We start from the raw sequence: 24,882 nt of genomic DNA, 5'->3' as shown, positions 1-24,882 counted from the left end.
TCTGTTGCAAAAGGAATGAAAAGAAGGCAAGTGTAGGCGATTGGGATTGACATGTATACACTGATGTGTATAAAATTGATGACTAATAAGAACCTGCAGGATAAAAAAAAAAACAAAAAAAACAACTAATACTAAACTTTCTTTGGGTTATTTGTATGGAAATATGTTAACATAAATGTTTCAGACATTACATGAAATTTCTAAAAATCTTATATGTTCTGGTATAATGTTATAAATCATAATTCGTTATTAACTTTAAAATGTATACCTCAGAAATAACTAAAAAAAAAAAAAGGCAAGTGTTTGCTCTTTTTCTGTGGGAGTGGAGATTCTCTAGGCAAATTTTTGAAATTGTCGTTTGTCTTCTGCCACATGGTCAGAGTTTAAGAGCATGAGGTCTGATCACACGGATCTGGTTTTGAATCCCAACTCCTGCTGAAGTTAACTCTAGGTGGTCTCAGTTTCCTCATTTGAAAATAATGGGGTCAGTAAAGCCCCCCTCATAAGACTGTGATTATGAGGAGTGAGATAAAACAGGAACTCAGTAACTCACTCTTCTTTGTCTTGTGATTTAATTTGCTGTACCCCCAAGCTCTTCTTCAGGGCTTTATTGTCAATGGCTGTTCCTCACTGAACAGCGCACCTAGTCCCGGACAATGAATTCATCTTGATTCTCTTCTAATTCTAGGTGTATTCTAGGCTGCAAAGTACTTAAGAGTCTCTCTCCTCCATAAATACTCTCCTCCTGTTCACTCAGGTGTTTCTCAAGCAGTTGGACAGATCCACACAACTGGGTAAAGAGTTGATAATCATTTAATGATTCTAAATTATCAATATTTTTCTTAAGGAAATGTATAAAAACACAATGACAATCCGGTGGAGTTTTAACCAATATACCCAAATAAAGTGAAAAGCGTAGATACTGTGAGGGAAATCATCTGAGGGGAGGAAACTCTCCATCAGATTAGCCAGGATCAAGTCTTGCAAAGGCTTTAGCTTTTCCTCACTTCTTCCCTTCTATTTCTGAACTAGCAGTTTCTCTAAAGCCACCAGAAATTTTCATACTATCTATTCCAGTGATAGTAGGATTCCTTTCCCAGAATAGAGAAGGAAGAAATGTTTGATAATTTGTTATATATCAGGTATCTATAAATTGGGAATAGCTAGTTAGAAAAGGGTCTGAATCCTGTTAAATAGCCAGTCACCAGTGAATTAAGAGTAACTCATAGGACTAGATTTCCAGGAAAAGAATAATAGTCATAATGTTTGTTTAATATTTTCTTCAACTTATGTAGAAGAAACCCAGCTGACGTATTTAGTGTTAAAGATCTTTTAAAAGGATAAGTTAAAAAATGTAAAGGTAATATGACTGATATAAAATTATGAACATTATAAAGAAGATTAAACTGTATAACCAACCACATAATGAGTCAGATAAGTCAACTGATTGTAAACAAGGAAAAGCTATCATACCTTTTGATTGTCATTATATAATCCAACCTACTAGATTGTTAATAATTTTTAGTATGATATTGAATGTAAAAATTTAATTTCATCAACTGAAAAATCTCAATTTACCATTTTCAAAGACAAACCTTAATTAACAGACATTAATTTTAAAATCAATTTATGTTTACTAATTTAAAACTTTTTTTTATCCCAGAGCAATCTTACAATATATCAAAATATCCACATTATAGAAATGATGTCTTCTTATTTACATATCAAAATATCCAATCTTTTCTTTTGCAAACTTTGATTTTACCTGATGCAATTTCTAGTTCTATTCCTCTTCTGGGAAATTTGAGAAATGTGAACAGAATGTAAAACAATATAATAATAGAAAAGGAACAAGGATAGAAATAAATTTAAGGAAAGCCAGTTTTGTCATACTGCCTAGGTGAATAGAAATTTCATTTGGAAAACCTGTGCAAGTGTTGTCAATATTTTAAATGCAAACAAGTAATAGTTTATAAGAAATATTACAAGAAAGAAAACTAAATATAGGGAACATATACATATTTCAGAATAAGTCTAAGTCTACCTTAACATCTTTGCAAAACAAAATTACATGTAATGTTGAATCTAAAGAAATTTTCGACGGTTAGGTGAATAATTCAAATGAGTCTAGATATTTGGCATTATCTCAAAACATCTGGTGCATGACTGAATTTTTTTATACTTAACCTGGTATGTAAGCGTAGAGATAGATAACCTGACATTTAGTTTCTGAAAATGACTTAAACTAAAATGCAGAGTGGATCTTCCCTGTACAGGGCTATATATACATAGCATAAAATGAGATTAAAAATACAGAAATGATGAGGTTTTGATAAGCTGGTGCTAAGAGTCCAAATATTTTAAAAGTTCTTTTTCAGTTACTTGAAACAACATGTCTATTTGCTAATTTCTTCTAATTGAATCGGCCCCCACATAAGAAACCATCAACTCAATTAAACTGAACTAAATCTGTATTACTGCGAACTTCTTAATGAATAAAGTGCTTTTAGGATTTAATATTGGAGGCCAGATCATATGCAATTTCAAGACATCTCATGATTTCAGTCAAATTCTTTAGTTTGCCTCTTGAAGTCCTTTATCGTCTGCTCCTTTCCATATGTACCTCCCATAATTTTCCTTTGTATACCCTTCATTGAAGCCCATTCAGACCACTCACTCTGAATCCCTATGGTTTGGCTTTTTTTCTCCTGAGCTCTAGCCAAGCCTCTTCTTTCCAGTTTTGTTATACCCTCCTCTGACCCTGTCACTTTCTCATATCTAAATTATACTCATCTGGAAAGGCTCAGCTCAGATAGAACCTGCTTCATACAGTTTCCTCATCTTTACAATCAGAAGTGAACTTCTATACCTAGACTCTCATAGCACATAATTTTTGTCTTTTATGGCAATTGTCACTTTCTATCTTTAATTGTAGTTGTCACATTCATGTGGCTATTGGAAACAGAGCCTACCTATGTTTGCTCCATGGTAGCCTTCTTAAAAGCTTAATCCTGGGACTATGCTTAAGCAATATTTAATAAATTGACAGTAAAATTATAATAATAACATATTAATAATTCTTTCCTTTAACCAAACAACTTAAAACATCTGAGTGATTTAGTAGATTTTTCATTTTTAATCCAGTTCTGTTGATACAAATCAAAAAAATCTCATCAAAGATGCCACAATATAGGTTTTTTTTTTTAACCCCACGTTCTTTGTCAATGAAATTTTGGGTAACCTAGTTTTTATTGGTAGCTTTTAAAATCAGAGATTCAACTTTAATCTGTCATAGTGTATATAAAAATGTGATCACTCAACCAGATATTCTGTTATCCCAATTCCCTCAAAACTGGTTTGACTGAAAGAAATATTTAATGATAATACATGAAACATGGGAGAGCAGAGACTTATGAATTAAAAAAATTCATAACAGACCATGAATATTATATATATATTTCTAAATTGAAGTGACAAAATAATTTGTATGGTAACATTCCATGGGAGGCACTAGATGGTGCTAATACAGATACTAGTACTTAGGCTGATTGCACCTCTTGGTATACAGACAGGTGGTGAGCTCCGGTTTAAATTTCAGTGTAATGTCTCTCTTTCTATGTTCTTGTAGAAAATATTATTTTAAAACATTAAAACTAAATATGGCTTTCCATAATTTTATGATTTCAAAATTAACAATTTAAAAATATTCTATCTGCTTTATTTTTCCAAATCTTGAAATCAGAATTTCAGAAATCATGTATTATGCACCTGTGTATTACATATGAAAATATTTATTTTACATTAGAATTGAGATTTAATAATGAAAAACATGTTTGGAGCCATTTTCCTAAAGAGTTACATTTTGGGGGGCCTACTTTCTTTTTGAATTTTTATTTGTACTATTAAGTACCAACTAGAAAAAAGAATGTACCATACAAATATGTGATGCAAGAAGTCCACTCTTATAGAGAGGGTCCCTATATGCTAGAAGAATAAATACTAGCGTGTTGAATCATTCTGTGACTCAGTTATTGAGGGGGCATTTCAGGTAAACAAATTTTATTTTCTGTGAGGCAATTCAATCTGTTTTAAATTATTCTTTGACCTCTTCATTTTCTGTGGCTGCTAGGTGGTTAGAAAACATTTTGTTTTATTACACCTCTGTGGCTAAACTTAATTAAACCTGGTAGTGTCTCTTTAACTGCACATCTGTCTTCAATTAGTTTGCTCTGTTGATTTTTCCCCTCTACCATATATACATACTTTAAAAATGCAGAACTATCACTGTGCCTACCACGCGATGGCAGCACCATGCGCAAAGTCTCGGATCAGAATTGTAGATGATTTTATAATTGTGGAATCATGGAAATTAAAAGCTGGTAAGGACTCTAAAGATAACCTGTTCCAGAACCATCATCTTGCTTATAGAAAAACTAAGCCCTGGAAAGTTTAAGTGACTTGTTCCAGGTCACAAATCAAAACTAAAAAGTGCTCATCCACTTTTCTATCATATTGAATTGTCTCAAATTAAGAGAGGTTGCCTACCTTAGAATTCAGTGCTTGGAATGTATGAAGCTTCACTTCCATTGGTTTTATATCTTTGGTCTAGCTCAAAGGTATTTCCAAATATTTCAGGAGTAATTTATTATGTAGGTAACCTGTAATTTCCCATATTACTTGGTTGATGCAGTATTAGTATTATCTTCATAGATACAATGTATAGGATTTTAGGAGCAACTGCTTGAAATTAAGAGAAATCAATCAATAATTCTTTCGTTTATTCCAATAGTATAATGATGGAACTGAAATAACTACTTGGTTATTTTAGAAATTATATACTTATAGCATGCTTTTTTTGGTTCTTTAGTTAGTTTAATTTAGCTGGTATTAACTTTAGTGACCTTTTCTACTTTATCTCCTTTACCTTTCATTCTTTCTATTTATCTATCTATCTACCTTTTATTATTGCTGTTGTTTTAGTTGTTATATTTACTAAAGAGATTTTACAGTTTTATCTCATTTGTTGATTGGATTTGGATGTAGCCCTGAAAAATGTCAACTTTTGGTTTCCACTGTTACCAGTACTGTTGGTAGGTTTCCCCTTGAATTATGTGAAATAACATTTTTAGGTTTTCTACTATCATCCAGGGGTATTAAGAAGGGGTGTTGGGCTTCCCTGCTGGCGCAGTGGTTGAGAATCTGCCTGCCAATGCAGGGGACACGGGTTCGAGCCCTGATCTGGGAAGATCCCACATGCTGCGGAGCAACTAGGCCCGTGAGCCACACCTACTGAGCCTGCGCGTCTGGAGCTTGTGCTCTGCAACAAGAGAGGCCGCGATAGTGAGAGGCCCGCGCACCGCGATGAAGAGTGGCCCCCGCTTGCTGCAACTAGAGAAAGCCCTTGCACAGAAACGAAGACCCAACAAAGCCAAAAATAAATAAATAAATAAATAAATAATAAAAATAAAGGAATTCCTTAAAAAAAAAAAAAAGAAGGCGTGTTGCATCTTACAAGGACTTTAGAAATTTAATATACTTTATTTCTGAATTTACTTCAGTATATTCATTATCCAATTTGGAAAAATTTAAAGGAAGACACTAGAAAAATGGCATAGGTAGCTTCAACACAACTATTTGTAGGAGTGTTCACATACTTCCAAATTACAAGTTTTCACAAATAAAAGTATTTAAAATAGACAACTCTGATTTATACAATATATCAGTCATTTGTAAACCCTTGCATGGGGTCAGTGAAAGGAAGGATGCCATTGAAATATTTTTTAAATGAAAAATTATTGGTGATTATATTACCTCTCTCCCAGGGTCGTTGAGGATGAAATTAACACTAACACTGGGCTTGGTCACTCAGAAAAAATAATTATATATATCAGAAAGTTATAACAAACTTATAAAAATCAAAATATGTCCCTCAAGATATTCCATATTATTCACATAGTAGCTTCTTTCAGAGAGGGAGATGAAGATGCGATGCCTCTATTTTCTATGTCCTGGGAAAGGTTGGTAAAGCTTTAAATCATGTTCGCACTCTTCCCTCTCTATCCACATTGGCCTTACAACCGACTTTTTCAAGACATTTTAATAATCAGTTCAATCTTTTTTGATCTAATGCATCACCATTTTGCAGCTGTCTCCCATTCACTCCCTAGCTTTACGGATAATAAGATCAATGATCACTTTAGGGAACAAAAGTAATAGCATATAACTTCAATACAACACGTATTTGAAATGAGAGTAAAGTTAGCTTAATAACATGGTAGAGAGGATTTTTTTCTTACATAAATACAATATGTGATGGCTCAGTGTACTATAGTTCTTGCATTTATGCTATAATGTTGCCTTTTAAGTGTGTCTTCCTTTCTAAAGGTGTTTTTGGTTCAGAACTTATTTTGGAAGAAGACACTTAAAATAAATACAGTTTAAGTGGGGATGAAAATTTCAGAGTAAATAATGGATAAAAGTTTGATTAAGACATCATAAAGAAAGTAAATTCATTTTATCTTTAATAAGTTTAGTTTATAATTCCAGCTATGTCCAAATAAATAGAATGAACAAAGAGTTTATCAAGGACCAAGTTTTAGTTTTGTGCTAAAAAAATGCTAACACAATTAAGATCTTTACCTTTAAATAACACAATAAAGATCTTTACCTTTAAAAGATTAATAGTAAGGAGAATCATATTTGAAAGAAAATAATATTCAAGATCTACATCAATTTTGCAAGGGCAACTCAACTTTTCAATATTTATTTCATTCTCCTTTGAAACTGAAATATTCTCTCTCACAGTTTGCTTGCAAAACAAGTGGTCCTGTTTGAGTGAAAGTAATTATAAAAACAGTTTTGAAAAATGTTCTTACATAATCCTGAAACTGATCACCTAGATCATGAATACTAAGATAACAAGGATGTTATCTTTAAATGGAATCCAAATAATTTGATTTATACAAAAATCCTGCCCAAAGAAGACATTTCCAGTGTAAACAAATACAAATTAATAATAGCATACTGATTTACATAGCTAATGCTACAACAAACACTGAGTATTATTTTTTATATCATTCAAATGTAGTCAATGGCCATAAAGTAAAGAGGAATTTGGACAATTATTTGGTAAACACATATCGAGTCCCATGGAATCCAACATCTCTAATTAATTTCATTAATATTCTTACCTTCTCCAAACAGATCATCTTCAAACACTTTCTCTCCTCCTATACTTGGTTATATCCCAGTGAACTGTAAAGATTATGAGAGAGAACCAGACCAGAACAAATAACAAAATAATTCTGTTTTCAGATATTTCTAAAGATGATGGTGTCTGTGCATATAAACTTATCAATGACTAATTGCAATGTTCTACTTCAATTTCAGTTGAAGACAGACAAAACTCATGCTTCTGTCATTCTTCAAATTTTTCCCACATATCTTTAATTGGTTATTTGATAAATATTACTAGGATGGGAGATTTATGGGGACAGTGATTTTTGTCTATTGTGTCCACTGCAGAATCACTAACACTTTGAAGAGTTTCTGAAACATACTATTCATTTAAAAAAATGTGTGTATGAATGTGAATAAATGATGAGCAACTAATATGGGTAATTCAGATAATATTTTCTGTAAATGATAAATACATATTTTCAGAATTCCCTTTTTAGCTTTAATTATTTAAAAACACAATAAATTACATGTTTGAAATTAAGAATCAAGGATTACGTAAAAGGTAAGAAACTTAACTTTTCCTCAAATTTGAATCAAAGTGATGATCTTCAGTGTTCTATTGTTATTTATGCCAACAATGAATTTGCAATGTATAGGATCACTAATATAGATAATACAATAGAAGATTAAAGAAACAAATAATTTATAAATGTTTTTCCAATAAATTTTATCATCAAAATAAGGACACAAATAAAATGTATTCTACCTTTGTAATACTCCCTCTCATTCTACCTTAGGCTAGGAACAACTTGATTAAAGTTGACAGACAACTTACCAGTCAAACTGCAAATGTAAATAATGAATATGGGCATATAATCATAACTTAATCTAAATCATGCCCAATAAAATATTTAAAATAAGAATATAAAATGAAAAATCATTTGTCAATCTTAAATTATAAATTAACATTAAATAAGAAAAGAAAGTAGGGGTTCCAAAATGCAATACAAGATATAAAAGGCATAGAAAATTTAGAGGCAAATATGATAATTATATTTTGTAAGAAATTTCTAATTATCCAACATCATTGACTATTGGAAAAATTATGATTGTGCCCAGGTATAGATCAGTGGCTCTTAAATATTTTGGTCTCAAGACCCCTTTTCCAGTCTTAAATATTGTTGAATTTCTTAAAGAACTTAGCTTTGTGTGTGTTATATCTATCAATATTTATCATATTAAAAATTAAGAAAAATTTAACATAAGTAGTTGACAAATACATATTCCATTAGCCATCAAAGCAATGATGTCATGACATCTCATGGAAATGTGGGAAAAGTCCACTGCACACTAAGGAAGGAATGAGAGTAAAAAAGGCAAATAACATCTTAAGAGTCTTAAGAATTTTTTGACCTTGTAGAGTCCTGAAAAGCTCTCTGGGACACCTAGGGATCAATGGACATACTTTGAGAATCACTGGTCTACATCTACAGTGATGAAAATGAAGTATGAACTGTGAAAATGAAAAAAAAAACGAAACAATTAGCACCAGATTTTTTTGACAATCATCTTAAACCAGTACATACATGACAATCATTCTATGGTGTCTTTTATTTTTTATTTTCTGCACTAAAAAAAATCAAGTTCTAACACCTTACTTGAAAAGATTTATTATTATTATCATCATCCTTTTAATTTCTCTAAGCTTCTTTAGAATTTGTTTCACCCAGAACTTTGCAACTCTAGAATTATAAGGTCTAAATTAAATATTATACATATCATAAAAATTTGTCTCTTCTATTTTTGCCTTAAAAACTCCACAAAAAACTATATTACACAGAAATCCAGAGTAAATAATGAAATTTGGCAGGCATAAAACAATGCAAATTCTTCCCAAAACAGCTTTTCTCTACATTAAGTCTCTTCAATTTTCTTGTACATTAATAGTTGGATGGAGCCAAAGTAGTTATTTACTTTAAAAATGTCAGTAGCAATGAGAATGCTTTACAGTAAACTAAAAGTATATATAGAAAGTATATATATATCCATATAGAAAGAAATATGAATTGTGTAGTATAAAAATTACATTTTCTCTCTCTCTAGATTCCGACCTCATTTTACCTAAAGTCAGATAAAAATATAATGTGACCTGTATGTATAACTGAATCACTTTGAGGTATACCAGAAACTAACACAACATTGTAAGTCAACTATATTTTAACATTTTTTTTTAAGAAAAATAAAAGCTATAAGATCTCTGAAAAAAATTAATGTGACCTATAGAACTTAAAATAATGTGGTTTTTAGTTTCAAATGTCTTAATGAGGAAAAGTAGATTTTGTTTCTGTGTTCTTTTAAGAACAAATAAAGTAGAAGTAGAAATTTTATTCCATTGTCTTTCTTATGTTTAGAAATAGGGACTTACCTCCTGACTTTTTCCTTTTTTTTTTAATTTTTTTTTTTTTTTTTTTTGGCCGCACTCTGAGGCTTGTGGGATCTTAGTTTCCCAACCAGGGATTGAACCTGGGCCCTTGGCGGTGAGAGTGTGGAGTCATAACCACTGGACCACCAGGGAATTCCTACCTCCTGTTTTTCATCAAGCATTTTCTTCTTAAAAACTTATCTGTTCTTGTTTGATTTGTAATATTAATATTTTGATTAGTTTTTGTTCAAATGATCATTTAATTAATTTTATCTTTCAGTATTTTAAAACACATTGAGGTATAAAGCTATGGTTCTATCTACATTATTTCTCTTTATACATCTGAAAACCATAATACCCCAATCAAAATATTGCTGAAATGTTTTCATTTGAAATCCGAAAGTTTTTTTTTTGTCACCTCAATGATTAAAATATATATTTACAGACTTAACAAAGTAATAAAATAAAAAAGGCTATTTTTCACAGTCTGACTCATTAGACATAAAGATTCCTTTCATCCTATCCCATCCCCATATGTCCCCCTCCCTCCCAAAGATTATCTTGCACAACAGAGAATGGGTGAAATATCATGATTTTACATAATGTAGTACATTCGGATGAAAAGTGGGAAAAAAATCAAGTAATTCATGGATAGATATCTGGAATTAGGCAATGTTGTTAAGTAGCTACCTATTAGCCTTTGGCATTCCTCCACCTCTCCCCAGGTGGCATTTCATCCAGTTCCAGGATCCTTCCTACCCAGGTGATCACATTCCCAGCCCCAAGCTCAGATTGTACCCTCTGTCCATGGTCCCACACTGTGTCCCCATCAGCCTTCTCATGCTCCATGCTTCTCATTTCTTTCCTCCATCAGCATTTACTTGCCTGTCTCATTTGCTCTGGGTCCTGCTCTCTGCTGGTAATTTGGTAAATTAACTTTTTGAAAATAAATTTGTTTACACCTAAAATAAAATAATTTGCAATCCAAAAAGTAAGTTTAAATTTGTTAAAGACATGTCATAAATAGCATTGAAGGGACTTTGACATGTTAAAAATTAGGGCTTTCTCTTCTCGGATCATGTATCAATAGTCCCACTCTATCATATAGGCCCATAGTTAGATCACGTGACAAAGGCACAGCAATACTGAAGCCAAGTTTGATACTTAGATAGGCCAGTTAGTCCTGCTATTCATGTCAGATGAAATGAACATAGAAGTCCTCAGTATGAACCAGTAGTTCTTTACGTGGATGGCTTGACACACTCATGGCTACTACTAGAAAAGAACAAAAGTATCCATTGATGATACGTCAGTGAATTCACCTTTGGGAAGGAAGGTGCATAAACAAGAGACAGTGTCATTTGTTCAGAGCTATATATTTACTGTCTGTGCCTCTGCATGTGCAGCAGAGATATTTCTGGCAATGAATGTGAAATGACTATAGAAAGATTTGAAAATGCATAACCAATCTTTCTAAGAAAATATGGAAACTCTTAAAAACCCAAAACTTTAGAAGAACACTTTGATTTTCACAGACAACAAAGAAATACAACCCTTGCCCCCAGAGAAATAGGCAGAAAACTTTGAAAGCTGAAATCCAATTTGATTCTCTCAGATTTTTGCTGGCTATTTGCTGTGCTCACATCATTACAGTTTGTTTTCTTTTTACTTTAAACTACCCAAAGTTTCCTTTTTAAAGCTTTTCTCTGCTGCCTTTCTTTTCTTTGCACAAACACATTGAAATGAGGAATGTTAAGTCTGTTTTTATTAACCTCTTACACACATTCCAGAAGACTTCACCTCCAAATGATCTCATTCTGATTTCTTTCCCTTTTGAACCCTCTCCTTTCCAGAAACAGAGAACACCAAATTCCTTCTGATCAAAAGTGACCATCTGCTTCTGGTCAGAAAAGAATGGACCACTGATCAGCTACTACCTTTGTAACCAACACTTCTCTCCACTCCCAGTGCCCGCCCTGTTTCCCAACCCAGCCACCCATACCACTTGCCCAAGACAGCAGCTCTCACAGAGAGATGGCTTAGTCAGAGTTCACCACGGCAATATGGATAGGAAACTCTTCTTTGACAGGTGCCGCAAAGGAGCCTTACGGAAAGTGGAGTTTCCAGCAGCGGTCTGTGGAAGTAGCTTCAGGACCTTCTCCTACAATTCGGCCACAACAAGGGACCTTCAGTCATAGTTCCTCACACAACTCAGTTAATGATTCATCTTCTTACTAACCTCTCCAAGCTCTCAACTTATTGCCCAGGGTGGAGGGATACTTCTATCCATCCTGTATGAGTGTTTCTAAACTTAAAGCTTACTTAAAATCTCAGCATCAAACAAAAACAGCTCAGGAATTTAAAAATGCCCTTAATATACATATAAAATATAATATATTCCATAGCAACTAAATTAATTTTCAAGGTTTTAAAAATACTTCAATTTGTTTTAGTTTGGGTATGGTTTTAAAAAACAACCTATTTTGAAACTCTTTTCCCTGGTTGGCGTTACCTTCTAAAACAGCTGGGCCTATATTCCACCAAACCAACTGGCTTGGGAAAAAACATTTCCAGGGATTTCTAAATACAAACGGAGAGTTGTTTAGGTATCAGGATGATCTGGCACAATCTGTCTAAATCCTGTCCTTCAGGTTTCCTAGCATGCAACTAAACCCTGGAGGGAGAGAAAAAGTTCCTCCTGGCTTACTCCATAATTCTTACCTGACCCATATTTTCTGCTACTTCAAGCAGAAATCTGCTGAAAAGCTCACCAAAAGAAAAAAATATATATGAAAAGCTCTTTAGGGACAATTTCGTCACCCTTGATAGAAATGACTGCAGATGTACACACAGCCTCCTCTACAGAGCCTGCTTACTGCTGCACTCGGCTTGTGCAGTGGGAGGGTTTTACTTCCTTGGTTTGTGGCAGCTTAATTATCAGCCTTCAGAAAAGAGGATCAAGTAGGTAGACCAAGTCTAAATTGTGTTCTGCCATAATTTCTAGCAACCTCTAATCATTTGTAAGGACTGGAGTGTAAACAGCAAATTAGTAAATGACAATTATTTTTAGTGAAATCAGGAGAGTTTGATTTCAAAGGAGCCAATGTATTTAAAAAGCAAAGCCTTATTAGGTGCAGTCATAAACACGGGTTAGCTGCCGATTCTGACAATTTCCAGCTATGTGTTCTTCATCAGTCATGCTGCCACCCGCACACCCCGACTCTCTGACGGCTCACTCAGAAAACAGAAATGAAAATATCTGCAACGAACACCTCATCCACTAGGTGTGACAAAATGAGAAAACGGGTGATGAAACACTTTGCACAATGTGAAGAGCTATTCTAAATGTATGAGAATATCCATTAGAGCATTATTCAAAGAAAGGGAGTTAAATGCATTTTGCTGCAAATTTTAAGACCCACACCTAGGAAAACTCAGACAAAGTATCATAGGAATACTTAAATCATGATAATTAAAAATAGAGTGAAATAAGAGAAGCATTTGGCTACTGTGACATTTACAATTATGAAATATTTGCAGTAAGAAAATGAAGTAAGAAATCAACTGAACTTATTTGATGGAAAAAAAGGTGAGAGGTGGAATTTTAAGTACTCTTGGACAGTACTAGTAAGGCTAAATAGAAAAGGGAAACTGCTTTGGTGATAGTCTATAAACTGGGCTGAGTAAATGCATATTCACAATTATCTTAATATTTAAGCTGTTTCCTTAACTGCCTGCTACTTCAAGGAACATCACAGTGGTTTGCCCTTTGTACTGCCACATACATCCTCCATTGCTCCTAAATATCTGATTAGCTGGGACAAAAAGATATTAAATTTTAAAAATTTCTGAGAATACAGAGAAATGCAATAAGAAAGTACAAGTCTTAATTTTAGTTTTGTGGAAAGTACAGAATCATAGAATCAAGTGTTTTAGGGCTGGAAGGGACTTAAGGGGGCAAACACTGCTATCGTTTTTTTTAATCCTTTCTTTGATATATGTTTTTGAATTAAAATTAAAATTAAATTTGAATTACAATGAAGATAATTTTATAATCACCCTGGTTTGATCCCTGTCACTGGCAGTGAGTGGCATTCTTTCTCGGGGAAAATTCCACAGATTTTTTGATGTCAAGTTAGGGACAGAAATTAACTTGCTTTCCTTCCTAACAAAGCCATGGAATCAAGTCTAGGTGCCTGTCTGGAGCAAGACTCATTGGATTTGTCTTCCTCTATCCAGAAAGCTGAGAAGATTGTGAAGTAGATCACACGTGCAAGAAAGGAAGAGTGGAAGCATTGCCTAGAGTAGCCCAAACCCATTATTTATTTATGTTTATGTAAGCTCTGGTGCTTTTATTTGGTCACAATTCCCCATCTATCTTATGCTTCCGACACGAAACTTTGTCCTGAAACTCAATATTCTATCATTATAGCTCGCACTAGCAACGAACTAGCAACTTTAAATTCTCTATTGCGAGGAATCAAATGAGAAAGCAAAAACTGACACACTCATTTTAAGCTGCATCATATAACAATGGCTCAGAACCCAGTGGTTTATGAATGAAATAAAGATAATTTATTTATTACACATGCACTTGGATATTCACATGCCAAACACATGATACACTTGACAACTACGGAAACATGAGTGGAAAAAATGTGTTCGTAGGATCAGGAAAGAACTTTCACCACGTAAAGGTGAATGAATGCATTAACAATTTTTTCCTTTACTTCCTTCTAAGAATTTCCAAAATCCACTGAATTTTTTTTAAAAAGTTACACTTGAAATAATATTCAACAAAAACTGATCTACATTCCAACTGGTATGCTAACTCGAATTGTGAGCAGTTTAAACTTTTATCACAGTGCAACATATTTATAGTCATGCTTGAACAGATTAGGTTAGTGGCATGCGTTCCATTCTGCAATATGAATACTGTTAATCTATTTCCCAACAAAAGTCAAAAGATGCCCAGTGCATAGAAAAATACAAATCACTGTAGCCAATATATTATGGGACTGATCTTGGGACTTACACAGTGATGATGAAGTCCTAAAATGCCATGCCCGCAAAAGCACATTAAAAAGTGGATAAACATACTTTATCAGACAATCTCTAAAAATTAAAAGATGAGGGCTTTAAATTTGGGGGATGTTCTTGCTGTGTGCTTTGAATAGCGCCTTTCTGCTCACCTCCTTTTGGCTTGACTGGTCCATCAGACATCACCTTCCTGAGGGCTAGCTGGCTTTGGTCTTGGTTGCCATTAGCTGGTGGAGGCAGATTATCAGACTGAGTTCTTTGAATGGGGAGGACTCCTGCTATGCTGTGTCTGTGCTGCTTCCTGGCATGATTAGACTGACCGCTTTTATGTGCTGCTGTGGTAGTGTGGGTGAAATGGAAACCCAGAGTATGTATCCTCAGATGGAACCAGCTTGAATGTTATTCATGAAAACAGAAGTGATCTTTTGCTCTATCGAAGTAAGTTGTGTGTTCAAATACCAAAATGACACCACATGCACAGCACTAAAGGGGGTTAAAACTGGCTGTTTCTTTGGAAATGATGACTTTGGGAGATGGGGAGAACATTCATCTATCTCCATTGTTTGGCTGATGCCTCTTGGAAGTAACAGTGCCCCTACATTTTTAAAGTCTCTGTACTCACTAAGTTCTTATATAATTCTATCATTTGAAATTACAGCAGTTAAGATGGGTGAATTGTTATGCTTTAATTGATATCTTAACTTCCAAAGGATTTCCAATGGTTTGAAAAAAGAATAACCCTATAAACTCTCTTGTATCATATACACAGTGTGATCCAACAGAATGGACCCAACTGTGCTCCTTAATGAGGTAACATGGCCTCATCGAATATGCTTACACATATATTAATACTACATACTTTTTGGAGAATATAAGAAACATTATTTTCTTTACAGATTTTTTTTCCCAAAAGACTAGAAAATTTCTCACATGGAAAGCTTCATTATTTCACATGCATAATTTATTAAAAATTTTAAGTGTAAATGGTTTTTCCATTTCCCCTAGGTTCTAGAACTTGACTGTTTGTTACATGACTCTTCTGCCTAAATTTTTTTAGTGTTTTTCAGAGGTGAGACTCTCATTGCTAATCTGCTCAAAATGCTTATGTGTGTGCCTTTTTTTGGTGTAATGCCTGGAAAACCGGCAGCCACTTGTGCTTATAATTCCTGTATTCTAAAGGATATTTAAGTGCACACAAAAAGGACACACAACATAGTTTTGCCTGCACACATCACAGACACAGCTACCAAATACTATGAGCCAGGTTGGATGGAGGGTGGAGACAAAGGAGAGACAGCCAGTTTTATTTCATTCTATGTAAATTAAAACAAAAAAGAACTAAATGAGAGAGAGCATATTTATGTATCGATACTGTTCCTACACAGACAAAGGGACAGAGAACAGAGGGAGCCAGGAATGCACAAAACAAAGCAAATGGGGAAGGACAGCAGGAAAGAAAGGCAACAGACGAACATTAAGCTGCCATGCTGAGGAATTTATTTGCGTCTTTTACTTGGTTGAAGGCGGAGTTGTTGCACGGCGGCTTTGGCAGCGGCTATAGCAGCCCCTGCATCTTCCAGGTGGGTCTGAGTGACGCTGGTTTTGCTTTGACTGCGAGATGGTCCATGAGAGCGGAGATGGCCTTCGGATGAGGATTTCGAGCTACCGGGACTACTATGGGATTTCTCAATGGTGGGAACCTGCATGTCTGGTTACAAAAGGGTAAAACATGAGTTAAAGTTGCTCCAGCGTTCCTCCTGTCAAGCTGGGTCTCACATAACTTGAAACCGTCTAAGATTTATGTTAATTCTGTTTCTTTTTTGGCACGTTTATACAACTGCTCACCATACAGCAATGTGATTCAACATTTGGGAGGAAAGGCAAGAGGATGATAATCTTGAGAAGAGAGGTTTGAGAAGAGGAATACATTCTAAGTAGTCTCATATAAATGAATATATTAACTTATAGTTTCACCAAGCAACTCTGCTAATTCTAGTAGGGACCAGGTAAGAAATACTAGGCTGACACTGCCCCAGGAGGAGTTTTAAGTAAAATTCCTGGAGGAAGGTGTGTGAGTCACTGGGATACATGGAAGTGGAGACTGTATTATATCATCATCTCAGGTGATTTTACAGAATGTATATATAAGATCACACATTTACTGTGATAGTCATAGAGAGAGAGGTCTTTATACCAATCATCTTCCAGAATGTTAATTGGTGAAGAGTTGATCTGGTTAAGTGGAATCCAGAAATGATCTATACAACTCATAAGTAATCTATAGCACTTATTGTAGTCAGTGGTTTATTGTATCAACTCAGTGGTCTTCTGGACATGACCTCAGTTTTTCATCTCTTAGAACACTTGCATTTCCAATCCAAATTGCAAAGAACCACTTTTCAATTAGCTGTACTTCCTGAGAAGAGGCGAAAAGGAAGGAATACTCAGATCCAATATAAAAATTTTTATTTAATACTTATAAATAGATCAGCATATCCTGGAAAGATACTACATGGTTCTCTCATACAGGCAGTAACTCATCTGATGATGAAGATTACTGTTGTGTTGTAGGATAATTGGTTAATGAACCTCCCAAAGGAAAAGCTCATTCCAATGGGAAAGCTGTGCATATTGCCAAACCCAATGTATGATGCTGCAATTTAAAAATAATAATAATAGTTTAAAAATATCATATAGGGCTTCCCTGGTGGCGCAGTGGTTGAGAATCTGCCTGCCAATGCAGGGGACACGGGTTCGAGCCCTGGTCTGGGAAGATCCCACATGCCGCGGAGCAACTGGGCCCGTGAGCCACAACTACTGAGCCTGCGCGTCTGGAGCCTGTGCTCCGCAACAAGAGAGGCCACGATAGTGAGAGGCCCGCGCACCGCGATGAAGAGTGGCCCCCACTCGCCGCAGCTAGAGGAAGCCCTCGCACAGAAACGAAGACCCAACACAGCCAAAAAATACATAAATAAATGAAAATTAAAATAAAAATACAGCTGCAATAAATGTCTTTGCAAATAAATTTGTAAAAAAAAAAAAAATCATAGAATTAGTTTGAATGCACCATTTAGGAATGGTTTAAGTAATTTTCAGCATACCAATTGTTTTGATGACATGAGGAAAATGTTTTTGATATAATTAAAAAGCAGAATGCAAAACTGTTTATGTCCATATATTACATATATGATTTATGAGTAAGAATATACATATGAAAAAATAGGGATTTAAACAGAAGAAACATGCATAAATGGTAATGATGATTATGTCTAGTCAATGAACTGTTGAGGATTTTTATGTTTTCTTTATGAAATACCCCAATGTATTTTATAAAATCATATTAACCTAGATTTTGAGAGATGAAAAAGACCCAATAGCTCATATAACCCAACCTCCTCCATTTTATAGGTTGAAAAACAGAGAACCAGAGAGGTGAAGATCACAAAGGCATCAACCTAATTATGGGCTGATCTGAGACTAAAGCCCATTTCTCCTGATTCCATATCCATTACTCTTTGCATGATATTGTATTAAATATTTCCCAATATAATACCTTTCAAAAGATATTAAATATACAGGCACTCATATTCAAGAAGATACTGAGTGAATAAACAGACAAAAGCTTTTTTCTACTTGAAATATCTCTTACCCTTGGATGGGTCAGGGAAGATACCATGGCTTCTGTTTTTGATGACAGACGGCTTTGGGGACTGCTGGCTGCTTTGACTGGAATGGGACTTGCCATGATCAATGCTTTCAGTCTGTTCTTTGAGAGGATACCACCTAGGCGTGTTATCGAGGTGAGATGTGCTAGATTAATCAATCAATACCTGAAAAAAAGTGCAATAAGTGAATAAAATTTATGGATTAAGCTGTAATTCATTTGTTTTTTTTTCTGTGATCTGAAATTTATTCAAGGACGTAAGTCAAAGGATATAGTATAACCTTTAAGATGATGAAGTCTTCCTCATTTTTCTTCACCCATGATACTGAGAATGTCTTGTGCATACCAGATGCTGTATAAACATTTGGTTAAATCGAACTGTATGACATCTCTATTAATTAAATTATTGGGAGATGATGCAAAAAGGTAGAGTCACAAGTCAATCTCTTTATGAAATAAAGTCTTCTTTTGTTAAATGGGCACATGATATTCTTAAACTGGGCTAGTGTTTTTTTTGCAGATTGTTTGATTTTAGTTACAAGAGGGACAAAATGAAAAAGAATGGCTAATTTTCAATTACTAACATTCCCTCTATTTTAAAACATACTTTAGTTCACATTTGAAACAGAGATATTACCAACAGTTTACAATAAGAAAGCGCTGTGTCATGGTTTAATTGGCAATATTTTTTCTTTCTTAGTGGTACATAAACAATGGTGCATTTTACAGTAGTTGGCATCTTAAATTTGAGCAGATATTAAAAAATAAAACCACACAATGGATATATGCTTTAGGTTCATGTGAACAATAAATTATAAGGACTTCAATAAATCAGATTTTTGAAATAGGACAATAAATCAGATATAACCATACTCTAGAGTAGTTCTGTCTAAGACCAAGATTAGTCCAAGTGGCTATACCACATGGAGCCTGCAGGTGAAGTTCAGATGATCTAGTTTTGATGGGAAAGAGGTATAGAGTGTAGGAACCAAACAAGACCTCATGTTAACCAGACTACTCAACTGTTTTATATTGTCTCTATCAAAAAGATATTGTATTTTCTAGGTGTTACATATTTTTGGAGATTTATTTTTTTAACATTAATTCATAACTTCTGCTTTAAGCAAATATCACTAAACCAAATATGTATTTTTGGAATATGATAGATGAAAGATATCACAGAATCTGACCATCCTGCCACATTTCATAATTAGGTTACATTCCTTGTGAATTTATAAAAATTGTTTTTACTGTTTTCTCCTACTTCTAGTTTTGCTTCTTAAAATATTTTGAGATGTTTTGTGGGACACTTAAAAGAAACAAGAATGTAAAATGTCACATCAAGTCATTCATACGTGCAATGAGAAATAGCAATTAAACTGAAAATGCATTTGAAAAAAATCCAGCTCATTTTATAATACAATAAATTTATCTCAAATCTTTTACATAATCATTTAGAGTCACAGCATGATTATATAACTTTCTATCAAAACAATTAATATTTCATCTTGCAAATTAATTATAAAGTACAAGTGGTAAAGTGAAAATTATTTCTCCAGTTGCTATTCATCTATTCAAAGAGTCATTCATAAATAAATTCTATCCACCAAAGAATTTCATCCAGAAATAGTTATCTTATACACTTAAGAAATATGCTTTCCATAAAGATTTAATTGATGGTTTATAATGAAGCAAATTAAAAAAAGGAAACCATAGGCTCACCTCACCAAGAAAATCATTGGAAGAAAATCTATCATAATCCCAGACTGTCACCTCCAGTGTTTTCTTCTTGAGCTACAGTTCAAATCAAAATGTCATTAACCTCATTTCTCATCATAAATTTTCATTATACACATATAATAGACTCATTTATATTTTCATTCCTTGAACTCTTTCCGCTTATGTAAAAATACTTTAAGTTTATATAAAACTGTACACTTACATTCAATATTATGTAAACTGTCAATCATTTTGTGGTCCAACCAAGTATTTGATCATAACATACCTCACTATTTTGCAAAAAAAGGGTGATTTTTACTTATTTCCTGTTATTCTACCCCTGCCCATTATTAAAAGTACCAAGCAGAATCTATATATACTCTTTAAATACATGAAATTCATAGGTGGCAAAAATGTCTAGGTTATTCAGAGTATTTGGATTATAGTTTTTTGTTTCAGTAAATTGCCAAAACACATTAGTAGCACTGTCTAATTTCTGCAGGTGAATTTAACTTATTTTAAATTCAAGAACCCAGATCACAATTTATATCCAGCTTCAATTTCATAGTCAAATTAGAAATCTTCCAAAGGATAAATTAGAAACCTCATTTTGAAAGACAACTCATCTGTAAATTGTTTTCATGGATGTCTTCTTCCTATTCTATTTGTATTCTTTTCTCTCTGAATTCATCTTTACAAACCATCAGTTATTTTCTATTATTGATACAAAGTTATGACATGAAGATTTTCAGAAACACATTGATGCAACTTTGCTTAGAGTCATCTATTTTTTGTGATAATCTTTTACACTAGTCTTCTTCATGCTTTCTTCTGTACAGTTTAGCTGCACAATGCCAGATCCATAGGAAGCCTCAATTTAGAAAGAGATGATCCCTAAATTGTTGCCAGGAGGGGTAATTCATTTCAGTGCATCTGAATCTTATTTCTTCTTTGTTTATGAAAGTCAAAATACAGCTAGTTGGAAAATATTTTCCCTCAAAATATGATAAGCAAAGCCCAGTGTATTGAAATATTTAATTTTGAAATAGTCAGGGGAAAATGTCCCACTAGTCTTACTCATTTTGTTTATTTTTTAGCTGTTTTGTCAAAATGTGCACATTTTCTTTCACTGTACCTTCGAACTGCACCCAGTTCCTTTTACTGGCTATATTTCTTGCATTTATTTTACTTAATTTTTTTTGTTTGTATGGAAAAATTGATATGAATCACAATCTTTCAATAATTCTGTCATCACTATTTTTATATTAGCCTAAATCTGTCATATAGAAAATAATCATTGCATACCAGTTCCATGGAGATACTTTTGTAAATTACTGTTTGATTCCACTCAGGATTAAGACTTTTCTGAACATATTTAGTCCTTCTCTTGTACTCAGCACTGAATTGGAAAAAAAGAAAGAATTACCCTGATTATTTACCTTGACCGATGACTTCATAGTCAACCTGAAGGGCATGCAGACTTCTAAAGGTATTCTTTTTTAAACATCTTTATTGGAGTATAATTGCTTTACAATGGTGTGTTAGTTTCTGCTTTATAACAAAGTGAATCAGTTATACATATACATATGTTCCAATATCTCTTCCCTCTTGCATCTCCCTCCCTCCCACCCTCCCTATCCCACCCCTCTAGGTGGTCACAAAGCACCGGGCTGATCTCCCTGTGCTATGCGGCTGCTTCCCACTAGCTATCTATTTTACGTTTGGTAGTGTATATATGTCCATGCCACTGTCTCACTTTGTCCCAGCTTACCGTTCCCCCTCCCCATATCCTCAAGTCCATTCTCTAGTAGGTCTGTGTCTTTATTCCCATCTTACCACTAGGTTCTTCATGACCTTTTTTTTTTCCTTAGATTCCATATATATGTGTTAGCATACTGTATTTGTTTTTCTCTTTCTGACTTACTTCACTCTGTATGACACACTCTAACTCCATCCACCTCACTACAAATAACTCAATTTCGTTTCTTTTTATGGCTGAGTAATACTCCATTGTATATATGTGCCACATCTTCTTTATCCATTCATCTGATGATGGACACTTAGGTTGCTTCCATGTCCTGGCTATTGTAAATAGAGCTGCAATGAACATTTTGGTACATGACTCTTTTTGAATTATGGTTTTCTCAGGGCATATGCCTAGTAATGGGATTGCTGGGTCATATGGTAGTTCTATTTTTAGTTTTTTAAGGAACCTCCATACTGTTCTCCATGTGGCTGTATCAATTTACATTCCCACTAACAGTGAAAGAGTGTTCCCTTTTCTCCACACCCTCTCTGGCATTTATTGTTAGTAGATTTTTTGATGATGGCCATTCTGACTGGTGTGAGATGATACCTCATTGTAGTTTTGATTTGTATTTCTCTAATGATTAGTGATGTTGAGCATCCTTTCATGTGTTTGTTGGCAATCTGTATATCTTCTTTGGAGAAATGTCTATTTAGGTCTTCTGCCCATTTTTGGATTGGGGTGTTTGTTTTTTTGTTATTAAGCTGCATGAGCTGCTTGTACATTTTGGAGATTAATCCTTTGGCAGTTGCTTCATTTGCAAATATTTTCTCCCATTCTAAGGGTTGTTTTTGGTCTTGTTTATGGTTTCCTTTGCTGTGCAAAAGCTTTTAAGTTTCATTAGGTCCCATTTGTTTATTTGTGTTTTTATTTCCATTTCTCTAGGAGCTGGGTCAAAAAGGATCTTGCTGTGATTTATGTCATAGAGTGTTCTGCCTATGTTTTCCTCTGAGAGTTTGATAGTGTCCGGCCTTACATTTAGGTCTTTAATCTATTTTGAGTTTATTTTTGTGTATGGTGTTAGGGAGTGTTCTAATTTCATTCTTTTATACGTACCTGTCCAGTTTTCCCAGCACCACTTATTGAAGAGGCTGTCTTTTCTCCACTGCATATGCTTGCCTCCTTTATCAAAGATAAGGTGACCATATGTGCATGGGTTTATCTCTGGCCTTTCTATCCTGTCCCATTGATCTATATTTCTGTTTTTGTGCCAGTACCATACTGTCTTGATTACTGTAGCTTTGTAGTATAGTCTGAAGTCAGGGAGCCTGATTCCTCCAAATATTTTGTTTTGAATCACTATGTAATCATCTCATCATCCTCATGTCTTAAACTGTATTTTAAGTTGAATGCACAATGACAATTTAAAAATATCTTGGATGCCTTTAGTTTTATTTTCCCTAAGGTATATATTTAAAGAAAAGCTTTTAGGTGTTCTAACTAGAATACAATTTTAGAAATCTTAATTTCTCCTGAATGTGTGAGATAATTACATGAACTATACAGTAACGTCAATATCTTCTTGTCCTATAAATAATAATTTGATATTTAACCTTCCAATAGTTTTGCAACTGATCATGTCAGCAAAGCCAAATGGTCTTTCAATTCATTTTTTTCTATAAAAAGCTGAAATAACTGTACTGACTGAGGAAAGGATGAAAAATGGCTGTTGCTATAGCTGAGATTCCATGAACATTTGTTACCTTATATTTATAGTAGATTTTGACACTCTTGGTAAAGTAGAATACTTAATCTAGTTATGAAACAATCTTAATTAAATACAAATTCTTGGTTTATGTCAATAGCTTATGTTACAAATGATGAATGAAATCAAAACTTGTCCTCATTCATTATAACTTGGGGCATTTCAGTTTATCCTTGACTCTTCCATGCCCTCTGATCACCAGTTAGAAGCTTATATCTTACACGTTTAAGCATAACTTATTTTCAAAACTTATTCTAATTAAGTCTGACAAAACATTTATAACTGGCATCAACCAGCTAATGGGGTTGGAATTATTGCTATTTGCTATGAGCCAATGGTGCCCACATAGACAAAGCTTTTCTCTAACACTCACTGGCTTTTTCCAAATTTTCTGCCTAGAAAACAAACCTACTTGTTTGGGGTCCATTCATGTGCCTGGACTTCATAAACTGCCTTACCCTAAAGGTACTGCATCCTGACCCTGGACCTGTAGTTCTATTCCCAACTGTCGGCAGACCAACTCTTGTTATATTCCTGGTCCCAAGCATTGCCAAATTCTGGAATACCTACTATTGTTCCCCAGATGCTAATTTACTTATTCATTCTAGATAAAACTATTAAGAATCAACCTCTAGTTCACCATTCACTTTTAGAGATGGGTCTACAGCCAAGTATCTTTTTTTCTCTCTCTGGCTTTATTCTCTTTCTTATCAGACATACACAAGGGCAATAATTTCCAACATTGACTGCATATTAGGATCACTTTGGGATCTGAGTTCCAAGGGTGGTAGGTGGGGCAACTAGCACGGCACCCACATCCCCCTGCCCTTCACCCCCAAGGAGAGTCTTATTTAACAGGTCTGGGTTGAGGCTTGAACATCAGAATTTTAAAAATGATCTAGGTAAATCTAAAGTATTGCCAAGATTGAGAACCACTGAGAACCACTGAGCTCATGTCTCCTAGGACCTCACATTTCAGCCACTGTGAACTGAATCCAATTTAAGAAATGAAGCAGCACTATTCTCATTTGTAACCAACCTATCTGAATGTACAAAAAAAGAGAGTAGGATTTGACAATTTTGTCATTCAGCACAAAGTGCAAATAATTCTGGGGAAATGTATAGGCAATGATTCAAAGACACAGGAACTTTCATAGACTGTGGACAGAAAGTATACATTTGTACATATACTTTTTAGGTAAGTTTGTCTATGTCTAGTGAAGTTTATGTACTCAAGTACCCAGAAAATTCCACTTTGACTTAATTCCACTTCTACTTTAGAGAAATTCTCCCACATGTACAAAAGGAATTTGTTAAAGAACATTCATTGCAACATTGTTTCTAAT

General features: G+C 34.2%; 1 protein-coding gene across 1 annotated transcript in view; it reads right to left on the bottom strand.

The window, feature by feature from the left end:
• The window catches only part of LOC309631906 (protein piccolo-like), a 101,926-nt gene that overhangs the window by 50,591 nt on the left and 26,453 nt on the right, over positions 1-24,882 (bottom strand). The window contains exons 3-6 of the mRNA XM_082398780.1: positions 21,330-21,423; positions 20,028-20,099; positions 18,291-18,471; positions 16,155-16,349 (exon numbers count right to left, since the gene is read on the bottom strand). Of these exons, the coding sequence (XP_082254906.1) occupies positions 16,155-16,347 (193 nt within the window). The 5' untranslated portion in view covers positions 16,348-16,349; positions 18,291-18,471; positions 20,028-20,099; positions 21,330-21,423. The remainder of the gene's footprint in view (positions 1-16,154; positions 16,350-18,290; positions 18,472-20,027; positions 20,100-21,329; positions 21,424-24,882) is intronic.

This window comes from Balaenoptera borealis, assembly GCF_965194805.1.
Source record: "Balaenoptera borealis genome assembly, chromosome: 7".
NCBI lineage: Eukaryota > Metazoa > Chordata > Mammalia > Artiodactyla > Balaenopteridae > Balaenoptera > Balaenoptera borealis.
The sequence above is the reverse complement of the archived record's forward strand: the minus strand, read 5'-3'. Positions and strand labels throughout refer to the sequence as shown.